The 24623-nt window shown below is 48.7% G+C and overlaps 1 protein-coding gene across 1 annotated transcript; it reads left to right on the top strand.

Moving 5' to 3' along the window:
* The first annotated feature begins 5075 nt into the window (after nucleotides 1-5075).
* On the top strand, nucleotides 5076-19554 carry DRD3 (dopamine receptor D3). The gene is made up of 7 exons (XM_048295715.1): nucleotides 5076-5178; nucleotides 7533-7824; nucleotides 12820-12932; nucleotides 14140-14282; nucleotides 15371-15567; nucleotides 16437-16782; nucleotides 17601-19554. Exons 2-7 carry the CDS (start codon nucleotides 7543-7545, stop codon nucleotides 17795-17797), a joined length of 1278 nt encoding a protein of 425 aa, XP_048151672.1. The 5' UTR covers nucleotides 5076-5178; nucleotides 7533-7542; the 3' UTR covers nucleotides 17798-19554.
* Nucleotides 19555-24623: the final 5069 nt, after the last annotated feature.

Here is a 24623-nt window from a genome sequence, read left to right on the forward strand (position 1 = left end):
CACCCGGATGAGCTCCTTGGACTCCCTGTGCTTGGTGCAGTGTGAAGATTGTGGGGAGACACCACAAGGTGAGCTATGGCAGTACGATCCCCTGGCCTCCTCCGCAGCGCTTCCTCTTTCAGGCATCCCTGCAGAAGTCACCCTCCTCATTTTAGAACCCCCATCTCCTCTCCTCACAAGCAGCATCAATTGCCCAATACTGATGCAGAAGAAAACGGTGACAGGATCCATCCTTCTGGTGACACTCTGCAAAACTGGTGTTCTAACATGACCAAAATTTAATTAAAGCAAAACAAGATCAAAACAGTAATTTGAGAGAGGAATTTGGCAGGATGCTGGCTTTATCTGATCAGCCTGCTTTATGGGATACAGTGCCTGAAGTCACAGTTCTGCCAAATTGAGAGAGCTCCTCTACACCAGATTATGCCTGAGGTAAAGCAGAAGGAGGACTTAGACCTGAAAGTCCCAGTCTAATACCTAACCAACAGATGAGAGAGTTGTTGTGCTACCGCCCACCCTTGGAGTCATGATGTTTTGCTGTATAAAATCCATTGCAGATGTGATTTGCATGGCAAAAATTCCCTGCAGGCTAAGCTCACATCCCTGTGGGCTGTGCAGGTTTGGGATGCGCCACCTCTTTCCGTACTGCTGGAAGAGGGAACAGGGAAGGTAAAGGCTGGGCAGAAGGGAATCAATATCCTCAGGATCTGAGTCTCATGTGAATCTTATCTGACATGAGCTGTGGTAGCTTCTCCAAGAAGTCTGTACAGATTCTGCAAGCTGCTGTGCATAGATAATCCTGAAGCTGACTGAGTTCCATTTTGGCCACCACTGTGAAAATGGGAGAATTTTGTAAAAAATTTAAAGCTACTGAGGCCAAACAGGCATATCCTGCTTAGATAGTATGGGTATGAATTAAAGTTTTGTTGGAAGTTTGCAGGTTGTGCCAGCCAGAAAAGTTCTGTTTACTTCACATCCAGCAGGCAACGTTATTTTCATGTCAGCGTAGAATAACTGAGCTTGGGGAGGGTCCCCAGGAGGTTTCTAGCCCAGCATCCTGCTCCAAACAGGGTCAGCCATGAGGTCAAATCAGGGTTTTGTGCAGTCAGGTATTGAAAAACCCCATGGACACAGAGTATTTTAACAATACTGTCACAAGGGCACCCTGGCTTGCAGGATGAAGGATGGAAGATTTATTCCACCTGAGTGGCACATTTTAGACACTACACCTCAAATACGGGCTGTAGTGACGGCAACTCTGGTGTGAAAGCACAATAATACCATTTGCAAACAATCCTTTAAGCCACAGGAGTGGAGGGCACAGCAACCCAACCAGAGATGGCAAAGTGAAGAGTGAGTTTGGGAATCAGCAGTGGTAGGGAAGGACAGACAGGTTTGGGAACTGGACAGGCTGCTGAGACTGTGGCTGGAAACCAAAGGAAGACACACGAGCACAGGCTGGAGAGATGCATAAGGGAGCAGGAGTTCACCAGCCCTCACTGGACAAACAGCACAGAGGAACATCGGGACTGAGGGGCAAGGAGGTGGGGAAATAATAAGAGGGAACACTGGCATTCATCCAACTTATTTGAAATCTTTATCAAAGAGCTGGAGGACACATACGACTGAAAAGAAGAGTTAAGGAGTTGGTGTTGGAGGTGAGGGCAAAGAAACAGGTTGGGAATGAACCAGGTTTGGGAACCATAGCATCTGTCCACTTTCTGTACATGGGGCATAAAGCCTGTGAAGGAGTCAGAGAAATGAAACCTGTTGGCATATTCTTTCCTTTTGAGGTTGTAACAACTCACTACTGACCTGTTTCTCTGCCATGCTCCAGTGATATCGTGTTGTCCCAGCCAAGGCCTGCACCATGTCCAGTGTCTAACAGGGGCAAATACACACCACGCACTTGATTTTGGAGTAGGAAGAAGGAGAGGATTTTATGAGACAGACATTGCACTAAGCACGGTATTAAAGAAGTTGTACTGTTAAAAAAAATCGCCACAAATACACTCTAGATTGCTAATGCAATTTTAATTCAGCCTTGCCTCTGTGTGTGGTGCAATCTATTCTAAATTAAATGATCACATGGATTATTATCTTGCTCCACAAGACCTCTGCTGCAGAGCAAACACAAGGAAGTCATTAAGTCCCTTCCCCAAAGAGCTTCCAGTTGAAAGGAATGAGATAGATTTGTCTTTACACACAAACTGTGGGTTTGCTGATAGGTAGAGATAGATGCTGAGAGATGAAAGAAACAATGGGAAGAACCATAAATTCCATAAGAGTTAAATAAAGGGGGGGTTATACATTAGAAGGGAGTCTTAGGTATTAGGCGTTTCGGGAAGTCTGTACCTCTCAAGTACCTCAGCGAATGGGGAAAGGGAGAGGGAAATGCAGATGGAAAATTAAGATAAATAGGAGGCTGTGCCCTCCAAAAATTTGAGAGACCCCAGGGGAATGCCCCATGGCCTCTCCCTTTATTCAAATAAAGTAACAGGACTCCTCTGTCTCATTTTTGGACATAAACCTCTGCTGTTTGTGGATTAATTTTCCTGACACAGTCTTGGTAAAACCAGACAAGGGGTGTGAGGGAGGCCATTCTGCGAAGGAGGTGGGAAGGGAGCACTTAGGATAATGAGCTTCAATAGAGCAGCAGCATTTACAACTAGATTATTTTTGGAGAATTGTATTTGGACAAGAGAAGCTTCCATGAACACTTTATAGAAGCCTTCCAGTGCCTAAAGGGGCCTACAAGGAAGATGGAGAGAGACTTTTTACAAGGGCACATAGTGACAAGACAAGGAGGAATGGCTTTACACTGAAAGAGGGTAGGTTTAGATTAGATATTAGGAAAGTGTCTTTTACTGTGAGGGTGGTGAGGTACTTGGACAGGTTGCCCAGAAAAGCTGTGGATACCCCTTCCCTGGCAGTGTTCAAGGCCAAGCTGCAACAAGATGAGTTTTAAGATCTCTCCAACCCAAACCAGTCTGTGATTCTGTGAGTCTACGATTTTATTTTTTTTTCTGGAGTCAGAGTAATATTAAGAAATGAGACAAACATAATTAAAAGCAAGAAACAAGTTTCACAAGGGAGACAGAACCAGGGGCTCCACTGACACACAGGGCAAGGAATCAGGCAAGGTTTCAGCGCTGAACATAAAAATGAGAAGCAGAACAACGGTGATTTTGTGGTTAAAGCTGTGCATTCCCCCTGCTGCATCTCCCTTATCTTCGAGGAGGGCCAGGCAGTGTCTGTTTATCGATCTGTGGTTAGCTGCTACATGGAACAGCTGACAGCAGCAAAGCCTATTGCTGTCGTGCCTTGTGGCCCCATCAGCTTAGAGCCAATGTGAGCACCTTGCCAGCCACAGTCCTTCGGGAATTGCCCACAAACAAACTGCATTTAAAACCCGCTAAAAGGAAGTTAAAATGCCTCCATGTCTCTGTCAGCCTCCCTGTGAGGAGTCATGCTCGCCGGGCATCCGCACCCAGCCCGGGACTCGCACAGCCCTCGCTAGTCAGGACAAGCATCACGGTGTGTGCTTTCCCCTCTGGCTTTAGCCACACAAGTGTGGGTGTGTTGGACTCTTCGAGCTCACAGCTCAAAAGCCTCTGCTGGACATGGGCAGAAGGGCTTCCCCCCTTCCTTGACTGCCCCAGGCACGGTTAGCATTTCCCCAAAAGTGAGCAGCATGGTTCAGATGACGGCAGAAGTTCAACTGTACAGATATAATGTAAGCGTGGTAAATGCAGTCCATGTCACACCATTTGGGGGCTCCCAAGGCAGCAAAGGGGCTGTAGAGCCCTTCACGGGTCATTTGGTCTAACAGGCTGGCAACTATATCCTCCAGCGAGGTCAAGTGTGAATGTGTCGCCTTAGGGACTAGGCAGTGACTCATCCCACTGTTCCAATGCCATCCACAGAGCTGCCATGGGGCAGTCACAGTCTTGGTTAAAGGCAGTGCTGCTGATTAGTCCGCATCAAATCCTGCATGGGCACTTTCACCATCCCCAGCCAGGCTAAAGATGGTACTCTCACACCCCTCGCACCTGATGGGTAATGAGGGCTTTCTGCAGCACCTCTCCCTCCCACCACTCTCACCCACAAAGAGATTAGCCTGCAAAGCTGCAGGCAGGAGAGATGATCCAGGCAGCCCAAGTCCCAACACATACTTCTTAAGTAAATTCTTAAAAATAAGTAGATAAACTCTGCTCTCCACAGTATCTCCTCTTTTCCTTGCCCACACACAAGCCAGCCTGTGGCCCCCCACCACTGAGTGCATAAAGGGGAAGGGCACTTTGTCTCCTCCTGCTAGGGCCACAACTCGTACGTGCAGAGAAGGGAAGCCTGAGCCCTGCTGCTGAGCTTCCTGCACCCTCCTGGCAATTCCCTGCAAGTCCCACTTGCTGTGCCAGAGTGGGTGGTGGGTACAACCCAGCCCACAGAGAGAGAAGATCCACCGGCATCAGCCGTACCCCAGTGACTACAGTCTGAGGAGAACTGTGCCTCAGAGACTTGATCTCAGACTGCAAGGGAAGCCACATCGCAGAGATGGGGTTTGTAGCCGAGCCCTGGCTATCGTGCTGTGCCTACTGGCGGTGGACCCCGGAGAAGGACACTTCCCAGTATTAGTCTCCTTTCCAGCTTCCTCCCCGCTTACCCGCCTTCCATCTCAGGTTTAAGGCAGTTTATTTAAAGATATAAATATTTTTAAACCTCCCCCTTCTTAAAATCATCTCTGCTTTGATCTTTTTTTTCAACTGTTAAGTGACAACTTTCTATCTGCAGGGCAAGCAGCCCCCGCGCTCGGCCGCAGCACCGGCTCCCCGGGCTCCCAGCTCTCCGCTTCGCCTCCAGGCAGGAGCAGGTCCATCCCTCAGCAAAGCCCGGCCCTGCTGCGGACCCCGGCTCCAAAATTCGCCGCCTCTCTTTAGGAGAAGGGCAAGTTCTCGGGCACCCGAGCAAGGCACGGGGAGCGCACCCCGGCCGGCTGCCCCCTCGCCGGGCGCCGCGGGGTCCCGGGGCAGGGGCGGGCGGGAGGAGGTGGCCAGCTCGGTCCCGCCCCGCGGCTCCGCGCCGGGAAGGCGGCAGGAGGGAGCGGGTCGGGCCGGGACTCAACGGGACCAGGACCGGGACCGAGCTCTGCTCGGCGGCGGCACGGCCCGACGGGCCGGGGTAAGTCCTGATCGCTGCCTCCCGCTCGCCTCCCGCCCGTCCCGGCAGTCCCTTTGCCCGCAGCCCTCCGCTTCCCTCCCCGCCCGATTTTCCCCAGCGCCCCGGCACCCCGCGGCATCGCCGGGGCACACGGCAGCGGGGCCGGGGGCACCACGGGGAGCGGCGCAGCTCCCGCTGCCCCTCGGGTGCGGGAACAGCGGGAACAGCGGGAACAGCCGGAGCGGCGGGCGCGGAGCAGCACCCGCAGCTGGAAACGAACCCAAAGCCGCCGCCACGCCTGGATTCCCCGCTCGGACCCCGGACCCTTCCCGCACCCCGCACCCGGACCTGCCATCCGGCCCGGGACAGGCACCCGGACCTCTCCGAGGCGGAGACCCACGGGAGGAGCGTCCCTTTTCCTTCCTTTCCCCTCCTTCTGCGCGTCCCCACGACTGCGACCCTTGTCTCCATCGCAGTTTGTCACCCGGTTGCCCAGGGTGGTGGGTGTCTTGCCACCCCCCTGTGAGGGTATCCAGGTACACTGGCACGTGCCTGGTTTGGCATCACCCTGGCCAGGTGCGGAGTGAGCAGGACTGGGGGGGTGGAGGACAGTCCAGGGATGGGGGACCTGGCAGGGCTGGGAGGGATCTTGGTAGGGAAGACTGACTTTGGGGTGAAAGTCGAAAACGGTGCTCATGGATATAAAGGACAGAAGACAAGACAAGAATCCCACAGCTAAACTGTGTGTTGGGATGCCTTATGCCTTCTGTTTATATATATTATGGGTGATGTTTTGTTCATTCCCTGCTCTAACCTTGCTTATCAGCTGCGCAGCTGCTTAAGGTAGGGTTTTTTTCCAGCACTACAGAACCAGCCTTTCCTGGTCCCAGGCATTATAGAATTCCCAGAATGAGAACTGTGTCAGTGCAACGGACACAGTAAAATTAATGCTGTCTTTGGGTGGCTGCAGCTGAACTGTTTTATGAACAGTCCTGGACTCAGCAGAAGCACTCATACTACAAGAGATCTTTGTGATCCAGTGGAAAGCTTAACTTCTTTGTCATGGACAGGCAGAAGAACGACAGAGGAGACAAGCAAAGGCATTTTCAAACAAAGCACGTGCCATTGTTTCACCCCTGTCCTGAGGGATCTGTGTTCACAGGACATAGGGTAGTTCAGTTTCCATCTCATTCAACCCTTGTCCTCTCCCAGCTACAAAGCATCAGGGGAGAGTGACACCAGTTTTAAGGATGAGTATATCCCCAGGGGCTGGAGCAATTTATACCTATTGCACTGCTACTCTTCCAGGAACATAGCTGTGCAGCAGCTGTGCATCACAGATGCTGCTGTTCAAGGGGTGAGGTGAAACAGAGTAATATTTATACCACTGGCTTTGCAATGTTTTCTCCTTGCTTTTCATACCTGTCATACTGATGATGAGTTCAGCAACAGGAGCAGTAGCAAAGGAAAAAAAGATACAAACCATTAAATGTCATGGAACAACCTTGGTACAGCAGCTTTCATATTTCTGGAAAAAAATCCTCCTCCTGAATCATGGTAGGTTGCTGAGAACAGACTTGAATCTATTGTAAGAAAAAGAAATGCAGAGTACCCAGCAAGCATCTTTCCATTATTTCATCCCAAACATCAAGCTGGTTTGCTTTTCAGCACTGGAAGCACATCTTCTGGCCAGGCATGGAAAACACAGAGCACAGTATGGATGAAATGGGAACAGCACCAGCAGTCAACCCTTTACAAGGCAGGCAGGGCTTGGGACAGAAACATGCTGCCGAAAAGGAGGAATTCTGGAGGTGGTGCTTGCTGCCAGGCAGCCAGGGATCAAGAGGCTCTGCCAGGCTGCCAAGCACTCAAGTGTGTGAAGTTATTGAAGACATTTTTTGATGAGAGAAGGAAGAGGATACTTCCCAGAAGAAAAGATATAAGTTCCAAATTTTGGCCAATCTCTACCACGTTTGGGTAACTGTGTTGGGTCTTTCTCATCATTCAAATTGTTGTCTTTTAGACTGCACTCTTGCCCAGCTGACTTGTACTGTGGTGTGACTTTGGTGCATCTCAAAACCATTGCCACTTTCCAAACAGCTGCATTGGTTGGCAAGATCCACCTTTCACATGCACACAGGAGGTGAAGTCTTGCATTCTTCTTTTGGCTTAGATTCAGTGAAAAACAGAACAGGCCATACAAATCTTTAAGCAAAGCTCTGCCTGTATATGAGCAGAAAAAACACCTCTCTGATTGGCTTGAAGGAGCATTCGTAAATAAAGTATAAAATCATACCAGTACCCACAGGGGGTACTGTTCTCCACAATTATTGCAGAGCTCTGATTTTCTGTCGTCTCTTTCTTTCTCTCTGCAGTGGCAGCCCCATGGCCCTCTTCACCAGAGCCAGCAGCCATCCTAATACAACAGACCCCATTCCCTGTGGGGCAAACAGCACCACAGAGCCTGAGCTGCCCCACTCACATGCCTACTACGCCCTCTGCTACTGCATCTTGATTCTGGCCATCATCTTTGGGAATGTGCTGGTCTGCTTGGCTGTGCTGAGGGAACGCACCTTGCAAACCACAACCAACTACCTCGTGGTGAGCCTGGCAGTGGCAGATTTGCTGGTGGCTACTTTGGTGATGCCATGGATGGTGTACCTGGAGGTGAGTGCCTTTTAGGAACGATCAGCAGAATTTAACCACACCACTGCATGCGTGGTCACGTTCCTAAAGAAGGCAGTAGCAACGTTTAGACTGATCTGTGTGGGACAGCCCTGGAGCTGTCCTGCAGGATGTGTACTGCTTGGGTGTGTTAAATAGAAAGATTGAAAAAAAAAAAAAGAATAAGTGTGTGTGTGTGGGAAGCCAACCCAACAAGACAGAATTAGACTCTTCAATTTGATTGCAGCTAAAAAATATTATTGAAAGTCAAGTTTTATTTCAGATTGGAATAGTCTATCAGCTCAAGTGCATTCCAAACCTTAATGAAATCACATTATGCTTTGCTTTAGAAAATACTTGGCATTCACTCTTGCTGCGGACAGAGTGGGACTGAGGCACATCTGTGGAGCAGCCTCTGCCCCATTCAGTGCCTTGGTCATTATTTGTGAGCACAACAGTAGGTCCCTTTCCTAGTTGTGTTTGTAGACCCATTCAAGACTAATTTCTGTCTGTGGAGCTTGGATAATCAAAGCAGCTGATGGAAGAGTCATCCAAACAACAGGGAAAAGAACTCATACAGATCCCAAACTACCAATCCTGGCATTGCACAGTTTTTCCTATAGAACTGGGCTGTAGGACTCCAGCAAGAGTAAGATTTAAAAAACAGTCCAAAAAGCCCCAAAGTTTTTTCAATATTTGCTGCTGTTTATGGATCAGCGATGATACCAATGAAGCAGAAATGGCATCATGCTTCAATACACTATAAGCCTGGAAATTGCCAAAAAATCATTCCGTTCCCAAAACCGTGTGGAATACCTATTCATCAACTGAAGGTCTGCCAAACCAGACTTTGGAGAACTGGCCCTTATTTATGGAGAGGCTAAAGGTGGATGAATGCCTCAGATTTAAATGTCGCTTGTGAAGTTTGTGCTTTCCACTCCATTTTTAGTCATCTGTGGCCATGAAATGTGTTATTCTATCAATCACGCAGACCAGAACTATCTCTTTCTGAGATATATTTTGAGATGGCTGTGACAGAGCAGCAATAAAAACATTTTATAGCCTCAAAATCCTCATCTCCACCTAAGGAGGTTTCTGGCACAGAAGTGCTATTCAGCAGTGTGTCTAGCAGTCCCCTGGGGGCCAGAGTGTAAGGTCTGATACACCAGTACTGCTGCCCCTCTTCTTTACTGATCTCTGGTGCTGTGGCTGCTGAAGCTCACCAAGGTTTCCAAAACAGTGGCATCAGGGTATCCTGCCCACTGCAGTTCGATGGCATTAAACACCATCATGCCTTGTAGTCATTGCATAAATGGAGGAGGACATGTGGCAGGATGGCTGGGAACACCCTCCTCAGTCTTCTTACAACATCCAGTTCTACCTCCAAAGGAGAAGAAAGCTTCAGGAGAAGGTTGTTACTGAGATCTAATCTGCTGAGACTGTGTGGGAGTCACACTGTCTCCTCATCTGTGTCTCTCACCCAGGAGCAGTGAGACCTAAGCTGCTCTGTGAGCTCCAGGAGCTCTACTGGACTGGAGTCAGAGGGGGGACAGAGCTGAGTTACTGCAGCTCAGCAGCCCTGACCATGAGTGCTCTTTGTACTCCCAGCGTGCAAACCCATGAGCAGCCATCTCACAGCTGCAGGAGCCAACAGCACCCCCAAGCAGCAGCTCTCAAACACAAAACCCTTCAGTGAGCCTGCTTAGATGCACCACTACTTTCATGCCTGGCATTGCCTGATGCAACTTGGTTTCCTACTTTCCCATCCATGTGCTCCTCAATGTGGCATCACCCTTCATATCTGAATTGTGGAGATTCTGTTGTTTCCAGAATTCAGGAGAGTGGTGGGTATGCATAAGTTTAAAAAAAATAATCATTGTGCATTCATAAACTGGAAATCTTCCTATGGAGTTTGGAAGTTAAAAATAATAATACTACAATTTTGTAGATAAAGCAGACTGGTCATCAAGGAAGATTAGATGAGAACCTGACCTGAATAGTCTATAGGGATCTTTAGCATTGTGTTTGATAGAGCCAGGATTTCATCCTGGACATTATTCCCACTTCTGCTGCACAGTTAGTGAGTGGTAATGAGAGATTGTATCACCTCATCTCTCTGTGGTTTGCTCTCATCAGCTGTAAGGGAATAATATTTGACCATCCACCTCACCCAGGCAGATGTGAGGATTCAATCAATTAATACCTGGGATGTCCTTTGAGATTCCTGGACAAAAAGCACCAGAGGGATAAAGAAGAGGTACCCTGCCAGCACATGAAAACCAGAAATGCAGACTAGCAGGTTCTAGCTGCTGTAGCAAAGATGATTAGAACAGAGCAATAAAAGGAAGAGCAGAAATAGAATTTTTAAAATTGTGAACAAAGCATATAATAAAATGGCTCTTCTTCACTGTTAAATTCTGGAATGAATTCTGGGTTCGTTTACCCCACAGGTAAATATTAACTACTTCAACAGAGCTACTCCCCATTTTAGAAGTGGCAGGTGGAAGTGAGGACGGGTTTTAAGCCCAAACATTTTGATCTGTCAAGCATCCTCTTACACAAGCTACAGTCTAGTATGCAGGTGGTGTGATCTGAATGCATCATCCTGAGAGGGCTCACTTCTAAGCCGTCCCCACCAGCACCTTCTTCAGTTTTAATGGTTCACATTCTTGAGCTCAGCATTTGAATGTGCTCAGGACCTTGGAAACTCCCTCAGTTAAGTGCTTGTTCATCTGCTGGGTTAGCAGCAGCTGGCTTTCATGCAAACACCTGCCACTGGATTGGTGAAATATTCTGCAGACTCCACAGCTCATGCAGAAACTGCATTGCTTTTTGCCTCAAACTGCAGAAACATCCCTTACTGGGTCCCACTGCAAAGGCTTCCAGCATTTTTTTTTTTTTTAATATATATTTTGAGGTGGTCAAGCAGATCTCAAAATCTGAAACTCAAGTAAAACCGCTGTAATGTTTCTCTGGAGCTGAACCTACCTATTAAGGTCCCTAATCTCAGATGGACAGCCTTCAGTTTGCACATCTTGTAGCTCACCTAACTGTGCAGAAAAGCTCAATGGTTTTGGTTTGACTTTTTTTTCCCCCTTTACCTACTTTTTTATAAGAAAACAAAGGATCAGCACCAGTATCAAGAGAACTGAAGAGGAAAGCACAGTTCCCTTCTGCATTCTGCAAGCCAATTCCCATTTCCCCTCTCTGCATTCATTCAAGGTCAGAGGGTCTAATGGAAGACTGCCTCATTCAATACCTGATTTCTGAAATGTAGCAGCTGGGTCCAGCAGAGAACACCCTAAAGACACAGCTCACCTCAGCAAGTTTCTGTGCCCTTGTGTGGGAATGCTGCCACTATTAAAGCCATTTAAATTTCTCAGGATTATTTCTTGAACAACTCTCACTGAGTGAATTCTGTATTTATACAGGTGCTTCTCTCTGCAGGGAGCTGCATCCTTCCTATGCACCAACACTTGCTGCAGGGCTGACCCACTGCCTGAGAAGCCAAACTTACTTGTGGCACCCTCTCCAGCCACCTGGGATGGGCATTTTTGAATAGGTCTTGAAAACCTCCAAGGATGGATCCTGCACAGACTTAGCAAGCAACTGGCTCCACTATCTCATTGTCCTTGTGGTCAGAAAAGTAACCTTCTTAACCAGTTTGCACCTTTCTTCCAGCTCATTCCTGTTGCCTCTTGTCCTCCCACCACACACTGCTGTGAAAAACCCAGCTCCATCTTCTTAGCAACTTGCCTCCAACTTACTCAAAAACCTCCCATGAGGCACTAGAGAGCTGTCAGACTCACACCCCTCTCAAAGCCATCTTTTTTCCCGACTGAACAAGTCCTATTCCCTTAGCTGGTCCTCAGAGCTGCTCCAGCCCCTATGGATTGTTTTGGTGGCTCTCGACTGGACTCACTCCTGTTTATCAATATTTTTCCTCTCCTGATGCCTCAAAACCAGATGCAGTATTCCAGATGTTGTCTAAATGTAAGCAGAGAGACCAGGAACCAGCAGCAGTTTCTGATAGCTTCCCAGGATTCAGCTGAAACAGCAGGATCTATGGGGCTGAAGGCTTAAATCCAGGCTCTCTTCCAGGCATGGACTTTTCCCCCCTTTTTCTCTCCTACTCCCCCATTCAGCACAGCACTGGGTTTGTTTGCAGTTGAACAAGGAGGCAGCCTGCCCTCCATCTCCTACAAGGAGTGGGCACTGAGGCAGACCACCTCTCTCGCAGTCAGGCTGTCATCCCAACCCCAAGGAGAGCAGGGCCACACAGTGCTTGGAGCATGGTTGTCAATCAGAAAGGTCGCTGTCAAGAACTCGGTGGCTGGTCCAAAACCACTTTTCTCCATCGCTAAGACTGGCTACGGCTGAGCTTTCACAACCACACACTTCAGATTAAAAACTCAAAGCAACCAGAACAACAGCTTGGTAGCAACCCAAGCCCCTTTATCTGAATGGCCTGTGAGTTCTCACTCAGATCTAATAATCAAAATCTGTAACTGAGATAAGAATTCAAATAAGGTTTTTGAGAGGCCTCAGTCTCAGATCTCAGTTTCATACATAAATGCAAAAAATTTGCAGCACTTTTCCAGCTCACTGCTTGCAAGAGCCCTTTGGCAGCTAGGCTGAGAAAGACTTTCAACCCTTAGATTTTCTCAGATAATCGTTAATCAAAGGATAAGTACAGTGATATCAAATTTAAATCAATTTATCATGCTAGGCCTTGAGAGAAGGGATAGCTGCTGTGTCTTCTCCCTGCCTCCCTCTGCAAGAGCAAATAAAGGATTGAAATTAAAGTGAGGCTCCTTCTCCATGACCTACTGCCATGTTATCTTGAACATAGCACAGGTGCCTCAGTTTCCCTCTGCCCATCACTGTGGACATGAACTCCTCCAGCTGCTGAGATGCTTGGGGGAGAGAACCCCCTTACACATCACTTGTCAGGACTTGGTGCAGAACAAGGCTGACAGTTTTGTGTTGCCGCTGCAGGTGACCGGAGGGGTCTGGACGTTCAGCCGGATCTGCTGCGATATCTTTGTCACCATGGATGTAATGATGTGCACAGCCAGCATTCTAAACCTCTGTGCCATCAGCATTGACAGGTGAGGCACAACAGCATCCAGGGGGATAGTCTGGACATGGGGGTCAGCCCTGTACCCCAGTGGGGCAGGGACAAGGAAGTGGGGTGAGCACAGACAGCATCAGTGTCTTCAGGACAACAAACCCCTGCAGGTCTGTGCCTCTCACTGCTGCTGTTAATGTGGCTCTGCTCACACCGTGCTACAAGAGGTCTGCACTGGAGTGGGGGAGATACAAGCAATAAAACACGCCCCAACCACATCCTCAAGCTTTTTGAAGGCAGGAACCACAACTGGTCATCCAGCTCCCACTGAGTCTCGAAGGGGGTTTCTCCTTCTGGAGATCTCACTTGTGAAGCTTTAATAAACAAAATCCTGCTGTATACACAGGGAGAGATTAAGTTTATTGCTGTATAATCTTGAGCTTTGCTCTGGTTTTCTGCATTTTAAAACTGAGCCTATTTTAAGCACTGCTGAGGGCTGGGAGCCAAAACCTTGGGACATGTGGTGCTACTGGGACCAAGGAGTGGGAGAAGGGAAAACTACTGCATGCTGTACCTTTGTAATGTGTAGTTCAAGGATAATAATGCAAGGCAGCTCTCAGTGCTGGGTAGGTCTGGTGTTCCTCAAAGGGAATCTGTATCCCCATTTCAGTTTGGCTCTGTCTGCAAGGAGCAGCCCCCAGACTCTCCTAAAGATGAGACTCCTGTGCCTTCCAAATCCTAGCCCTGCTGAGCTGCATCTCCTGGGGTACCCCAGGAGCTGAAGGTCCTTGACACCTGGCCCTGGGCAATCCTCTGCCTGTCAGGCTAACACCAGACCAGGCAGCTGAGACAAAGAGTTTGGTAGTTTGTGGTTGCTCCAGAGAGTGCTCTTTCCCAGCAGTGCCCATATAACTTTAGAGGCTTGAAGATTAGGGGTTTCCTGGGGTTTCTAGATCCATCTGGTAGCCCAAACCTTGTAGCTTCACATGCTGTGAGTTCTGCTGAGCATTTCTCTGCACTGCTGCCAACTAACTCTGATTTCCTCTGTTCCTCCCCCTGATGCCTCACTTACCATTTCTACAAATTGCTGATCCCATCATCTGATCTTCTCTACTTTACTCTTCTATTTCTTCACCACATTCACCATCATGTTCCCAATGTTGCCTTCATTTCTCCTTTTAAAAACTTGGTCCTTTCCCTCCCTCCACTCCTCCATCTCCTCTTCCCGGAGCTGGTTTGGTCTGCAGATACACAGCAGTGGTGAAACCAGTTCAGTACCAGTACAGCACTGGGCAGAGCTCCTGCAGGAGGGTGTCTCTCATGATTGTGATAGTCTGGATGCTGGCATTCGCAGTGTCATGCCCTCTCCTCTTTGGCTTCAATACTACAGGTAGGTGGTATCCTGAACAATAGCATACAGGAGGGGTTTGCAGTGGAGCTGCCCTGTGTATGGCCAGGTCATTTAACATGGGTCCTGCAGATTTGCCAAGTTACAGGAAATTTTAAGGAACTGGAAAGCACACTATGAAGGGAGAGAAAAATCCCCACGTGCTCTTGTCTGTAAACTTGCCATTTGCTCAGGCAGACACTGACTACTGCTCTAAAGGGCAAACCTGCCTGCTCTACTGCCAAATCAATGCCCATCAAGGTGTCCAGGTCTTCAGAATCCCATCAAACAATCACTTTGAGCACACAGAGCAAAATGTGCAGCACATACAATACACTCACACACCAGACTCAGTGGTGTCTTGCTGATATCAACAGGTTCAGAAGCACAGTTTTGACTCAGATACAGAACACATTTCTAAACAGCAAGGATTGCATAACAGAACTGCTTGTTAGAAACCTCCTTCCCATCCAACTGGCTGTCTGCTTCCTTAACTAATCCCTTGAGGAGGGCAAAAAAAAAATTTCCACCTTGGAAGCAGGTTGATCTTTTTCCTTTCCCTCAGCTAGGGCAGCACAGTCTCCCTGGAGGCAGAGGAGCAAGGGAGCCTTCCTCCCCACTGAGTCACAGGCAGAAGCTTCTGCTCCCCACCCATCCTCTCCGCAGTGCTTGAGGCAGGAAGGGGATGGGAGGGGGAAATTCTTCTGCCCCCTACTGCCTGGCTCAGACAGATAGGGGAGAATGCACACTGCATCTAGACAGCTCAGAGGCTGTCAAAGGAATAGGAGAAAGTATGAAGGAGACAGGGTCCTCTGAGAAAGGATAGGAATAGACATGAAAGAAGAGAACAGAGTTGTTGACCAGAAAAGCAGGCAGATGCATGCTGCCTAATGCTAGATGGCCCTGTGCTGGGTTCAATTTAAGCATCAGTCAGGTAGGTGGGTTAGACAGGGCAAAATCTGCACTCCTTAGACTGCCTTTGTCCCCAGCCACCTTTTGTCCTGCTTTGCCAACACACCAGAGTGTCCTTGACTAAACCAAAGCAGCTCAGCCGCTCCTCTCTCTCTCTCTCTCTCTCTTCTCCTCCCCAGGGGATCCCAGTGTCTGTTCCATATCCAACCCTAGTTTCATCATCTACTCCTCTTTGGTGTCCTTCTACCTCCCCTTCATGGTGACCCTGCTGCTCTATGTCCGGATTTACCTCGTGCTCAGACAGAGGCAAAAGAAGCGAACCCTCACCCAGCAGGGCAGCCAGAGCGCCAGCACCAAACCGTGTTATGCACACCAAGTAAGAGCCACGTGAACACAGTAGGAGCTGTCAAAAAGGACAGGGAATGCATCATCTCTTCTCCTCAAAGGGCCAAAGCACAGAACAGAAAGCATAAGGAGGGATAGGACATGTTTTCATCCCTCGCTCATACACTGTGATATTTGAGATGTAGAAGGTCCTGTTAAATCCTTTTCAGACCTCTAGAGAGAGGATATTCCCTGTGTATCTCTGCCCTCTAGAAGTGGAAACTAGAAAAGAGCATAGCCTACTTCAAAATTTCTTCAGAGCAGGGTTTTCTCAGCCATGCATAAGTCTGGGTAATTTCTTCATTTATTGATTTTAATGTCTTCATTTATTGATTTTTGCTCAATGAAGCTTCATTCTCAGGGCTTCACAGGCTTTAACCTCTGTTATTAAAATAAAAAACCATCTTCATCTGTCAGACTTAAGAGGTCAAGATACTCATGGTGCATGCAACATTTGTTCCACTGACCTTTCTAGATGAAGTATCTGCAACCATGGGAACAAACAGAATAGTTTGAAAGGAATTACCTGGTCATGCATATCCCCTCCTTTTACCCATTTTTGCACAGTGAAGCTACATTAAAAGGGTGGGGATGCTGAGAGGAGCAGGGCCAACACAAAAATACAGATGACAGGTTAGCAGAGCAGGTATTTCTGTTCTTACTGTTCTCATGCTTCTCCTTGGTGGGATGGAGGCAGAGAGTTGTCAAGTGCCGGTTCACCCCCAGGTCAGTCCAGAGGACATGGTGCAATTTAAGAGGCAAGTGAGGCTGAGGATAACTCCTACAACTTCCCTCATCATCCTCTGATCCAATGAGCAGTTTGCATGGTTTCCAGTTCCTGTGTGGCATCCTCTTTTGCAGGAGCACATGGAGAGAAAAGCTTTGCCGAGCAGATGCCAAGGCACATTCTCCCCCTGTCTCTCACTCAAATGCACAGGCCAGGAGATGTCTACAAAAAGGAGGTTGCTGACTGTCTTCAGCCTGCAGCGGTACCGAAGCTTCTGCCATGAGCCATCCCTCACCAAGGCACCAGGGCCTGCACTGAGCAGCAGGTGGGAAGAGAGGAGAAGGAGCACGAAGCCCACAGTGGAGGTACAGAGGCTCAGCAGTGGCAGAACCATCAGCAGCCTGAGGCTGGCACAGCAGCAGCCCCGACTGATCCAGCTGCGGGAGAGGAAAGCTACACAGATGCTGGCAATTGTCCTGGGTGAGTGAGAGCCATTCTGCCTGTAGGGTGCAGGGGTTGATGGTTTGGGACTTCCAGGAGCACAGAATCTCCTAATATTGAGATTTTTAAAAATGCAGGCTAGGCCCTGGCTTCAGCTGGTACCGCTTTACAAACTCAGGTGAGACAGTGGTGGGACATTTAGGGATCTAGAATAATGCTCCCAAACGTTGAGAGCCAAGTATGTTAGTGTTTTATTTACTATGTTTTGTTACCCTTGTTTAAAATCAGATGCCAACAAGCCCTACTAGAGGGAGCAACAGCCAACACCTTTGCTTTTCCTTTGTTTTACTATTACAAGGCTGGAACAACCCTAAGTTTCTTTACATGCAGGAGCTCTTAGATCCAATTACAGAAGGGGAAGCTGAGGGCAAGGAGCCACAGAGGAACCAGTTCATACAACTGGGTAGAGAAGCCAGGTGACTGGTGTCCCTGTCACCTGCTGTGGTCACCAGATGCACTGCTTCCCCCCATTAACTCACTAGTAGCAGGGAAATAAAGCAGCCCTCATCCTAATTGATTAAAGCAGCTGAAGCAGTGGGTTTTCCCTCAAAGTTGTGCCCACTTGCTTTTGTCTGTCATCAAACCACTTCTGATCCATTCACAAAGCTGGTCGCAAGGAGCCCAAGCTTTTGCCAAATCCCTGTGTCAGGAATAAACATGGCCTTCAGTGTTTGTGAAATACAGAAACATCATGGAAATAGTGAGGGGGTGGAGGGAGAAGGCACCAGTGCAGGCCCCTTTCCAAATAGTTCTGCTCTAAACTCAATGGATTATTTTCTGCCTCTCTCTAAACTCAGGGGCATTCATAGTCTGCTGGCTGCCCTTCTTCTTGATCCATATCCTCAATGCCCACTGCCCATCCTGCCATGTGCCTCCAGGGCTTTACAGCGCCAGCACCTGGCTCGGATACGTCAACAGTGCCCTCAACCCCATCATCTACACAACCTTCAACACTGACTTCCGCAAAGCCTTCCTCAAGATCCTCTGCTGCTGACTGCGGGGCCACAGCGGGCTGCACAGGTCTGCAGCAGCTGCCTGGGCTGGCACAAGGCAGTGGGGAGTGCCGTGCTGCCCTCAGCCACGAGCAGCGATGGTCAGCCAGACGTGGTCATTGCCGACAGCCAGGTACCCCCCAGGTACCCCCCCTGAAGAGCGGGAACACGCCCCACCTGCATGGCTGCCTTCCCACACCGAGCCTCAGTGCTCCTGCCTGAGACAGTACAAGTGCTTCCCACTTCTGGGGAAGGAGGGAGGGAGGGGAAAAAGAGAGACAAACCAGTGAGTCCCTCAGTGCTGGGCACAGCTCCGGGTGTGCAGCAGATCCGCCACCACAGTGCATCCCTCCTGGGAGCTGCCAGGCTCGCGGGGCACACGGGACCCAAATGCAGATGGCATCTCTCATCTCTGCTGCCTCCATGCTGGAAATGCGTTTGCCCTCCCACAGCTGGATCCTCAGCCTGCAGAAGGCACCCAGCTCATGCACAGCAGTCCTAGCAAGAGGACAGAACATGACCTCTTTGATAAGGATCCTGATCTCTTCAGTCAGGAGCCAAGAGCAAAAATTGGACAAGGAAACTCAGAAACAGAGCACTGATGGAGAAATAACAACTCTCCTGTTGTTTCCATCAAAAGGTTTGCCTCGTAAGACTGGGTCAGTCTAAGTGCTTGAGAAAATTGCCCTAGTTGCAAATGAAATCTTCCCTTGTGCTGCCAGCTTGTATTTTACTGCTCCTTGCAAGATAGAGAGGTGGCTGCCCTCCCTCTGGTAGGTCAGTTCACGTGAGAAGTGGAGCACTACCCCAGGGTCCCCTCTCCTCCTGACCCAAGGACCAGTGATAGATTGGCTGCTAACTACCACACACCCCAGTGATCTACTGCGGCCACTGAGAGAACAAGGCCCGTGATAGCTCCCAGAGTCTCAAACCTGTTTTTTCAGCTGGTTGCATGCACCCTGTCTCAAAACCTGTTCACGGTCTCTTTGGAACCAATTTTCACCCTTGCTCCTCTCCTGACAGGAGCACTGCTGACAGGTTTAGGGTTTGTACCACCTGGCTGCTGCAATAACTCCTGGTACAATCCATACCTGGGGGAGAGCTGTTTCATAACATCTCTCCCAGTAAGAAGGGACATTTGCCTTGGGATCAGCCCCAGGACTCTCCCTGACACTCTTGTCCTCACATACGGCATCTGTATATCCCAGCATCTAGGAGCTGGCCAAATACAGCCTGGCCACAGTCTCCTTTCCCAGTAGTATTTTACAAAGCCATCTCCAATAGTTCCTGGATGAAAAAAACAGGCAAGTCCTGATGTACCAGGCAAGCTAGTCTCATGTCAGGGCACCCTAATGCTCTTCCCCTCATATAGACAAACCTGGCATGCGCCAGAGAGCCTCAAATGGTTCTCTCATTTTGCCCTCTTGCAGTACTGGATCAGAGGCTTCAGCTCTCACTCCCAGGACTTGGCTTAGTTGTGCTGTCAGCCATGCTCGTTTGGTAGCTTTGGTGTGCTCCTCCTGCCTGTGTCTGTGCCACAGCTTCTCCATCTGGGAAGGGCTTCCTTTCTTTCCTAATATAAAGCCAAAGCCATTGTCCTCTGCCTCCAGAGCACATAGCAGAGCTCTAGCTGCTGCTTTGGTTTGTCTGGGTTTTGGGAGGAGGATCTTGTGGAGAGCATGTGTCATTTGCCTGGGCAGGTGCCCTCCATTCTGCATTGTAACTGCCTTAACCCAATAAAACACAAGTGTAACTGGAAGTTTTGGTACCTTTGTGCTGAATGTACCCCCTTCCATAAGCCTTTTGTCACCTGCAGCCCTCGTAACACTTTCCCTTTAAAAAATTATCATCCACCTGGACACCCACAAGAAGTCTTTATTATTACTTGCATTTTCCTTGCACTGGGAAAGTAATCAAAGGCTGCTTTAAGCACTTCCAGCAGATGAATTCTGAAAATGTGGTCAATTAGTTTCCCAGCTATGCCAAGCAGACATGCAGTAGTGTTGCTCCATCTGCTCAAAGATGCTGGATAGCATGGGAGGCACCCAGCACACAGGATGGAGGAGCTATGAATCGGGTGAATCAACCTGTGGACAGACTGCCACTCGCTGCTTCATAACAAAGATCACCAGCCCAGTTGCTCTATACAACAATTGTCAGAAAGGAGGAAATTAAAAGAAAATCTTTTAAGGGATGAGTAGGTTCATTTCAAGACCTGGCCTAGCATCTCTCAGGGGTCAGTTTGATCTTACCTGAATTTGAACCTGTTCTTCAAGGAGTGCTCCCCAAGATGATTCAGAATACAGGTAAGAACAGGAGGTGTGGCAGAAGACTAAGCAGCATTTTGGTGTCCACACAGCTATAAGGGATGGGGAAAATTCTGTATCTAAACATACAGTCCTTTCTTTACTAACTAAGATTTGAGCTATCCTATCACAGAACTGACAGCAACCTCTTGAACTATAACCTGCTATGGACCAAAAAAAAAAAAAAAAAAAAAAAGACAGCACACAAAACCCTCACACAATTACAACAACTCTACTCCAAACCAAAACAATCTCTGTCTCCTCCTCCCTCAAGTGCTGTTTGAGCTCCATGCCCAGTTTTACTCTGGCAATACAAACACAAGTGACCCCATGGAAAATTCCAAGGAACAGAAGCAATCAAAGGTGCAAGCAGTTGATGCCTCTCCACCCTCTCCAGCAAGCCAGAGAGACTGCTAAGGATGCCCCCAAGACACACACACCTCCCTCATTATTTACAGCAGAATAATCTGCATTCTCCTTTTCCAAGTGCTCAATGTCTCCTACTAACCTCAATTTTCTACAACACTCTCCTCTTTGCTGTTTTGTTTTCCCTGGCTCCACAACTGGCTGAGAGGGGAGAGGTGAGCTGTGACACTGTACTCTGCATTCTACAGGGATTTATTTGCATGCTGATACTCACATTAGAAGAGCCTGTGGATAACGCAGAAACCTCCTCTCCTACAGAGAGGAGAAGGGAGCTCAGAGACAGACACAGGTTGCTCTGGCTGCAGGGCTGGGCAGATGTGCAGGTGCAGCACAGGGCCCTGCAGTCTGTGCTCACCTCCACCCTGCTCCTCCAGGCAGCTGGAATGGGATAGCTCAGCTCCCCTGTACTGAAAGACATTTGTAAACGAGCCACTAGAGAGAGCTGAGGAGAGTTAAGACCCTTTGGAGATGAAGGAGAGCTGGCAACACACTGGGAAAAAGATCAGCCCCCCCCCTCAAGGTACGAGGCAGCCATCCAAGTACTGCCTGTCTAGACACATTTACAGCACGCCTGAGAAATGGACTGAAAAACACCATTTATCCCCTGCATCCCCGATCTCCCAGCTCACAGAGCCATAGGCTCTGGCTCAGCTGCAGGAACCCAGACGAATGAGCCACTGAGCCCACATATCCCACAGTTTACTCTCCTATATGTACCTGGGGCTCCCCATCTGTGACAGATGTGCCACATGTTGCACATATCAAACTTCAGATCTAGGAGAAGGAACAAAGGTTACCCAAGTTACTAAAATCCTAAATGGTACCAGGCATCAAACTGAAGCCATCCAGAGTCAAAACCAAAAGCTCTTATGTTGAGTTTTACACTGTAAAATATAAACAGAGAAGAAACCATTATATACCCCACCTTGTCAGAGGCAGCACCAGGCACACCAAGCACCAGATCATACAGGAATCTTTAAGCAGAAGAGCACAAAGGTCCATGGAGCACAAAATAAAACAATCTTCCATGAGAAAAAGCTGACTCCTGGGAAGGCAAGAAAATTATGGAGGAGATGGGTTTCACCTGCTAGCACAGCCCAATGCTCTGCAGGTGACACTGCTCAGTTAATATGCTCCAGGTACCTTGCAGCAGCTGTTGGACATGTTTTAACAATCCCAGCTGCAGCCAGATATTAAAATCCACATTTGCCAGACTACAAGGACAAAGCAAAGCCTTGCAGAAAAATCTCACTTCCCTAGGTAACCTTCCTTAGGCCCCTTAGGGGATGGGCTGGCCTGGCCAGATACTCAGCTGAGCTCAGCTGGACCCCACTGCAGAGCTCACACAGGGAGCTTCCCCCTTGGGAAGAGGAGGGGGTACACCTGGAGTCTGCCTCTCTGAGGGGGATTGGAGTGGCTTGGGGTTCTCTGTTCCCAGCTGGGGCCAGCACAACCTGCTCAGGTCGGCAGCTCCTCTGGGAGACAGAGCTTGGCTGCAGCTTATTGCTGTTACTGATGTGATGCTTTCTGAAGAATGTCTAATCAATGCCAGCATTTCAAGCAAGGTTCAACAGCCTGCAGGCTGCTGATGTGGTGGCACTCAGACAACTACAAAAAGGAATTGTGGACAACCCAGAGGACACCGGTGGCAATCTGATTAGTTTCAGCTAAGTGTGTGATGGTTTGGTCACAAAGTGACAGACTCTGGCAGCCTTCAGCCTGCAAACACACTCTCACCTCCCAAAAAGAGTGGGGTCATCAGTTCTTTCTCTGACCAATGCAAGTATCCCAAACCTGCATGAGCCTTTGAATGAGCCATCTAAGTGAGTTTTCCTTATCCAATGCTAATAAAGAATTAACACCATTGTCACCTCCTGGCAGTATTTTACCAGCTGACCCACTGCCTTAGGAGCAAAGGAAGGCTCACAGGCTGTAGGAATTTCAAGGTGTGAGGGATTCAAAGTATCTGGTATCCCAGACCAATGCTGCCTTTCAATCTCAAAAGCCACTGATCCAGTTATGCTCTGTTACTCTCCAAGTAGTCAATCTCAGCTCAAGACATAGCAGTGGTCTTTTTTGTTATGCCTTCCTGGCATCACTCATGCCACCTTTCCTTGGTTTCTTCCTGCCTCAAGTGTCGCATCAGGAGCCCACCAGCTCTGATGCCAACCACATCTTTCTACAACAGGGATACACTTTCTCCCAGGCCAGGAGTTCTCCTGAGCTTCCTTTGTGATGATTCTGGATACACATCAGTAAATCTCTTCCTGCCAGACACTGGTCTCATCTTATCCCTAAATGCCTCTGGAAATATGAGGCAAAGAAAACCCCTAGGGCCAAAGAAAAAAAATGAACATAATTAAAAATTAATGTCAGTATAATGACTTAAAACATCTCAGTGAGACATGCATCAGGCTGTTGTATGTTTGGTGACGTGGGGAAGACCTTTCTGGTTTCCTGCCCTGGGGACTCTTGTCAGTTTTAATAAGTTCTACCCCACAGCTGTGAGCATGGCAACTTGAACAGCCCAAATAAAGACCAAATACTGAGGGAATCACATTTTCTGCCAGCCTATGTCATGGCAGAAGGGCTGTGGTGCAGGTGGACTGCTCACCTTGCTATGCCTCAGCTGAGAGGCAGCAGCACTTCTGTCTCTGTGGGGGTCAGGTCGAGGGATGTGAGCAGATGGTTGGTGCTACAGGACTCCCTTGAATATTTACGATGGCACTGGCTGTGGGAAACAGGGGAGCCAGTACCAGGGTTGGGTCCAGCACTAAGTACCCCTGTCAGCCTCAGGTCTGAAGGCTACCAGCATTACTCTGTGGCCTTTTGCCTTTGTGAGCAGGAGTGTGGCAGCCATTGCTACAGTCCCTGAACCACAAAACAGCGCTCCTTCCTCTTCAAGATGCGCGCAAAACAAGGGATGCAAAAAGGCACGTGCCAGTGGCTTCTGCAACTTGATGTTGGCAGTGCTACCCATGGACATACTGCACAGCTGCCACTCCTTTTTTTTGCTGGCCTTGCCAAATCCTACTCATCCTGTTTGCCCGTGTTCCTTCCTCCCAGACGCTCCATCTCCTGTTCCCTTTCTTGAAGAGGCTGCATCTCTTTAAAGGCTTCGGCTGCCTGCCAGTCTGTTCTCTCTCATCCCAGTTCCCTCAGCTTTGTCTGAGGAAAGCATCTGGCTTTCCTAAGGGCTGGTTTCTTCAGCTGTTTTCCAGCACATAGTACTACTGAAGTTGACATTACTTTGTAGACGGTTCCATTTTAGTCCAGGAAGGGCAGTATAGAAAGCTCAGGACAGATTTGTAGATTCTGCTGACTTCCTGCAAGATGCTGGCTACATCAATATCTCCCCTGATCACCTCATCAAAAGACAAATCAGATGTTCTCCTGTGGAAGGAGGGAGCAATGAGCACAAAGCATTGCTACAAAGCCACCTTCATGTCCTGTTGCAACACATCCACCAGCCCAGAAAGGCAGTCAGCTCAAGAGCACAAGGGATCACACAGAGAGCACAGGAACAGGTCCAGGAACTCTGGCCAAGGACCTTGAAAACACTCCTTCCTTTGTGAAAGTCTGTGCTGGGCCATTACATGTAAGGGCTCCAGTTTTTAGATCTTTTCTTGATCAGCAACCTGCAAATCAATCTACTCTGCACGTACAGGCAGTAAGATACATCCTGTCCTGCAGAGCCTCTGGCATGAACAGCCATTGCCTTTCCCAGTGCACTGGCCACTCCCTTGGGCCAGAAAATGCTTTACACTGTAGCAGAAGGATAGGGAAGACAGAAAGCTGGTTTATCTTGAGCTGTCTGGCAGACCCAAAGGCTTTTATTTATAATTTCCTTACCTTTGGTCCTCACTAAACATTCCTAGATTTTCAGGCTTCAGAAGTTTGAAATAATCCTGGTTAACCAGATAACCCCTTCTCATCCAAACCTGCTTCCCAAAGTGCTCTGCAAGATGTTCAGATACACAAATAGCTGTGAACAGAGCAGGCTTTCTCCAAAGATTTTGTAATGATGGGGAGTAAGCAAAGCCAGGAGCTGGAGGAGTTGTGTCAGAAGCACAGAGCATTCCACTGTGTTGCACCT

Source organism: Corvus hawaiiensis, chromosome 2 (genome assembly GCF_020740725.1).
Source record: "Corvus hawaiiensis isolate bCorHaw1 chromosome 2, bCorHaw1.pri.cur, whole genome shotgun sequence".
In the NCBI taxonomy this organism is placed as follows: Eukaryota; Metazoa; Chordata; class Aves; order Passeriformes; family Corvidae; genus Corvus; species Corvus hawaiiensis.